Source organism: Silene latifolia, chromosome 10, assembly GCF_048544455.1.
Source record: "Silene latifolia isolate original U9 population chromosome 10, ASM4854445v1, whole genome shotgun sequence".
Lineage (NCBI taxonomy): Eukaryota > Viridiplantae > Streptophyta > Magnoliopsida > Caryophyllales > Caryophyllaceae > Silene > Silene latifolia.
Genome location: NC_133535.1, coordinates 112504885 through 112510314, shown reverse-complemented (window position 1 = coordinate 112510314; position 5430 = coordinate 112504885). Strand labels below are relative to the sequence as shown.

The 5430-nt window shown below is 39.9% G+C and overlaps 1 protein-coding gene across 1 annotated transcript; it reads right to left on the bottom strand.

The window, feature by feature from the left end:
- Positions 1–301: 301 nt before the first annotated feature.
- Positions 302–3480, bottom strand: LOC141608077 (uncharacterized). Its single transcript, XM_074427429.1, has 3 exons — positions 2547–3480; positions 2140–2447; positions 302–1495 (listed from the first exon to the last, which is right to left on the bottom strand). The coding sequence occupies exons 1-3, from the start codon at positions 3478–3480 to the stop codon at positions 302–304; spliced, it is 2436 nt and encodes an 811-aa protein (XP_074283530.1).
- Between the last annotated feature and the right edge of the window lie 1950 nt (positions 3481–5430).

The following is a 5430-nucleotide window of genomic DNA, read 5'->3' as shown; positions in this document are numbered from 1 at the left end:
CAAAGGAATTCAGAGACTCAGTTACAGCTAGAACAGAAGGAATATCACCTCTAACAAATAACATAAGGTCATCTGCAAAAATCAGATGATTCAACCCCATTTTGCCACATTTTGGATGGTAAGAAACCTGGTGCCTTTGATGAATAACTCTTAAAATGCGTGACAAAACCTCCATACTCATAACAAAAAGAAAGGGAGAAAGAGGATCCCCTTGCCTGAGACCACTTTCTCCTTTAAAAAATCCCACATGATCACCATTAAGCTTCAAACTAAACCATGTAGAAGTGATGCAGCCCATGATCTAAGTTTGGGATTGGAGAGGAAAATTGAATATTTGTAACATTTTCCTAATGAATTCCCACTGGAGGGAGTAAAAGGCCTTCTTTATGTCAACCTTGATGAGGCACCTTGGAGAGATACCCTTCTGTCCATACCCTTTAATCAATGATTGGGTGAGCATAATATTTTCAAAAATGCTGCGACCAGTCACAAAAGCACCTTGCTCCTTGCCCACAATTCCAGGTAATAGGGGTTGTAGCCTAGAGCAAAGGATTTTGCTAATAGTCTTATAAAAAACAGTGCAGCATGCTATAGGCCTGTAATCCATTACAGTATCCACAACATTTTTCTTGGGAATGAGGGCAAGCAAAGTAGTATTAGCTTGCTTAGATAGAGAACCAGTCCTGAAGAAAGCCTTGATAGCATTACAGAAGTCATACTTAATGGTATCCCAGGATTTTTTGAAAAATTGAGCAGAGAAACCATCCTGCCCTGGGCTCTTAGCAGATCCAATAGAGAACAAAGCATTCTTAATTTCAGCATCATCAATAGTTTTACAGAGACCCTCCCAATCAGAATCCAATATTATAGGTCCTTGTAAATTGTCCATCTCAGAAGTATCAACATTCACTTTCTGACCCAATAACCAAATATAATAATCTATAAAAGCATGATTAACTTGGGGAAGACCTTCTTTAACATTGCCCAATCTGTCTTTAATTCTGCCAACAAGACTTTGATGCTTCCTAGCTGCAATTTTGGAAAAATAGTAACTAGTGGGTGCATCATTGTACTTGATGTTCTGGAGTTTAGCTCTTTGAATAAGAGAGCCTCTTTCAGATTTCCTGAGCATGATATAATCTTGCAATAACACTTTTTCCTGAGCAAAAAGATTAGGGTCCAGAGGATTGATTTGAAGCTGGTGTTGACAGTTTTCCAAAGCAGTTTGAGCTTCAAGAACTCTCTTAGAAATCTCAGAATAATTCCCCTTATGGAGCTGAATTAGGTTAAGCCGAACATTTTTAAGTTTGGCAAACAACATGAACATGGCACTTCCCCTAACAGGTATATCCCAAGCATCCTGTACCACCTCACAGTAACTATCATGCTCCTCCCAACAGTTTAGATAGCTAAAGTGCTTTTTAGATCTATGAGGGTCCAGAATAGTAACCAATAAAGGAGAATGGTCAGATATGCCAGATGGTAGTACATTCACCTGGGTACAAGGATATTGTACTAACCAGGAAGGATTAATGACCACCCTATCTAATCTGGACCAAACTCTGGTTTCAACATCTTGCTTATTTGTCCAAGTGTGCTCACAGCCAAAACTATGCACATCATCCAAAGTACAATCCAGTAAGCATTAATTAAAAGCCAATATATCAGTAATAGAAGGAGGATTAGGACCAATTCTCTCCTCTATAGCCCTAACAATGTTGAAATCCCCTAACAGAATCCAATTAGCGACCTTAACAGCCAAGCCTCTTAACTCATTCCATAGCCTCTCCCTATGAGCAGCATCATTACTACCATAAATGAAAGTAATATGAACCACTTTATTGGTGATATTATGAAGCAGCTCAAGATGCACTAATTTATCATGAGTATAAGAAGAAATTAAAGTAACCTTCCTGGTATCAAGAAACACCCATATCCTACCATTATAGTGATGAGTGTAATTATTTAGAATGCAATAAGTAGGAAAAGTTCTAATAATATCAGCAGAGTTATTTATTTTGACCCTAGTCTCCAGAAGTTCTAACACCTCAATTTTATTCTTATAGAGATAATCCCTAACTTCCTGCTGTTTTATTGGGTCATTAAACCCCCTAATGTTCCAAGAAGAGATAATCATACCCCCGGATCAGGTGGTTCCTCTGCCAGAGTAGCCACCATCAATTCATCTGCCACTGATGCCCCTTCCATCTGCAGTACAGTGAAACCATTTGACACTGCCACACTATATTCAGTGTTATCAATCACCATACCATCCTCCTTACCAACTGCAACTGGTTGTTCAAGCACTATACAATATGAGTCCTCCTCTTTATCCAGAGAAGAGGATGAGCCCAGCTGACAGTCTGAACTCTTCTCCACTACACCAACAGAAGTACCAGCATCCTTAGGAGGATCAGAACCTAGCACTTGGCAGTCTGAGGTAGGTGCTACAGTATTGTGAGAGGGATTAGCAACAGGTCTGTACTCCTGCACCACCTTAGCTTTCCTCTTCTATTCCAATTTCTGATTGATTTTAGTGAATTTACAGTGCTCTATCGTGTGTCCTAACTTCTTGCAGCACTGACAATAATATGGTAACCACTCATATATAATTCTCTGATCAGTCTTCCCATGATAAGGAGAATTAACAGTAACAGTTGTAGGAAGGTCATCAGAAACATCCACTTCCACTAAGACACGAGCAAATAGGAGTTTGGATTTGAAAGTAGTTGGTAAATCAGCAAAAAGCGGTTTACCCACTGTACTAGCCATTTTACTCAGAACTGGCTCAGACCACATAAAGGGATCCAAATCTGGGAAAAGGACCCAAACTGGGACTATTGAGACAGAATCCATTTCTTTCGAGAAATTGGGTGACCATTTCTTAAGTATCAAATTACCCGAACCCATTGTCCATGGACCACCTTTCAGGACTTCATTCATGTCATCCTCAGAAAGAAACCTGAAACTGTACCATCCTTTCTTATAGTATTGAACAATAGGCCTAGATACATTTTTCCAATTTTTCCTAACAAATTCATCGACCTGTGGGAGTTTTGGCTTAGAACCTAAAAAATTCCCCATAAGAGTAGTGTTCCAAAATCTAATTTCCTCAGAGATATCATCCTCAAGCACCTCAACAACCCGAGATTCAGCACTATGTGAACAATAATGGAGACGTAAACCAGGAGAGAGTTTAGCAACAGAACTCCAGGTTTTCGCCATACCAATTCCTAACTCAGTAACTGGAGGTGCATTTGTTTCCCCAATTACAGGAGTTTTAGTAGAAACTGGTTTTTCCAATTGCCCAGTAAGATCCAATAGTTGACCAACGGTAACAGAAGGTGTACCTGTAGGTTCATCAGATATATAGCCCTCCTGATCATCCAAAGCCGCCTCCGCCTCCGTAATATCCTCTACGATCACATTATCACGATTAACGTCCCCAGAAACCCTAATGGCGGATGTAGAATTATCCATAGTAACATTAGTAACCGATTGTTTATTACGAGCTCGCGTTTTAGCCATGGGCAAGCTGAAAAAACAGAAAAGAAATCAACGTGTTTTTTGATTTTTCAGAGTTTTCTTAGAGAAGAAGGATTCTCTCTTTCCATGTCTAAAAAGCGAACAGTGCTGTTTTCTTGATATGATTAATTATGTGTTGATATTATTCCAAATTATTGATATCACAAATTCACAACCATTCTTAAGTAAAATGGATCTTATCACAAGTTGAGAAGACCAATTTATGAGCCTAATTAGCAGCTGACCATTCTATTGATATTAGGCATTTTGGCTCCACTCAATCTTTAACACGTTGGTAATTAGCAGCTGACCATTTTTTGCAGTATTTATTTCCAATACAATAAAAAAGGCTAAGCTTCATAATTCAAGCACATCAAATATGTCGTCAGAAGTTATTGGAACGCGGCAGCAGCGACAAACACCACTTTATGATCGTCGTAACCACATCCGATCAACACCTCCCATACTAATTTCAATAATCAAATTAACCCATACTACCACCTTCGATCAACACCTCCCACCGCACATCCGACGTCCCCAAACACCTCACGACGTCGGCGACGATCCGAACAACCGTCGTTAATTGAGTCAATGCAGGAATTCGTATACCAAGAATAACTTGCGACGGTCTCATCGCTGAGAGATTGACCGATTATTTGCCGGCGTCGATTGAGCTCTGACGACCCTCCGGTGAAGGGCAGTGAAGTATGGGTAAGGGACGAATAAGTGAGCTGAAAAGATATCGCAACCAACGATGATGAACAGAAATGTTGCGATACGGGTCTTGATTCTCGTATATATTGTTTCCATATTTTGTTGATCCGGTAAATATCATGTCGGTTGGAGATATAAGGTTTATTGTATCTTACGCTCATATATATACATAGCATTGTAATATGGTAAAAGACACAGCAATACGAAAAGCATTTTTCTGCATTCACACAATTCATATATCAGTTTCTTCAATTCACAATTCATATATCAGTTTCTTCATGGTAATCAGAGCAAGGATTTTTTTTAGTCACATATGAGCGATAGAGAGAACGACGCAGAAATCCCGACCGACGATACATCAATTTCTCAAAGTATCCCTCACGCAGACTTTGTTCCCGAGTCCGACGATATGACGAAGGATACAAAACTCAGTCCATATTTCCTTTCAACCTCCGATAAATCCGGAGATAGACTAATCATTGTTGAATTGAAAGGATCAAGTAATTATGATGAATGGTCAATTAAGATGCGGGGTGCCCTGCGTTCAAAGAAGAAGACGGGTTTTATCGATGGCTCGATCAAGAAGCCTGCCGATGATTCCGAAGATCTCGAAGACTGGTACATGGTTAATGCCATGATTGTTAACTGGATATTTAACACGATTGAACCGGAACTCGGTTCATCGATCACATACGTTGAGGAAGCCAAGGAGTTATGGGATGATATTGAGCAACGTTTTAGCATTGGGAATGGTCCAAAGTTGCATCGCATCAAGGGATCAATCGCGACTTGCAAGCAAGGTTATAAAGAGACGGTCACTGACTATTTCGGTCGTTTCAAAAAGCTTTGGGATGAACTTGACAAGTACGATCGTAATCCCACATGTAATTGCGGTGGTTGCAAGTGCGGGATAAATAAACAATTGGAAAAGAAACGTGATGAAAGTAAAGTACACGATTTTCTATTGGGTATTTATTCCACTTATTCCACAGTTGCTTCAAATTTGCTTTTACAGGAACCTTTACCTTCTCTTAATCGGGCATATGCTACCCTCATTCAAGAAGAAGGGGTTCAGGGTAAAGTGGTTCAAGTTGCAGGTGCCAGTGGAGGTGAAAATAGAGCAGAACCGATGGGTTTTGCAGCGCGCTCGACACCGTCTATGATAGGTGCTCGAACAGAGGACATGAACAA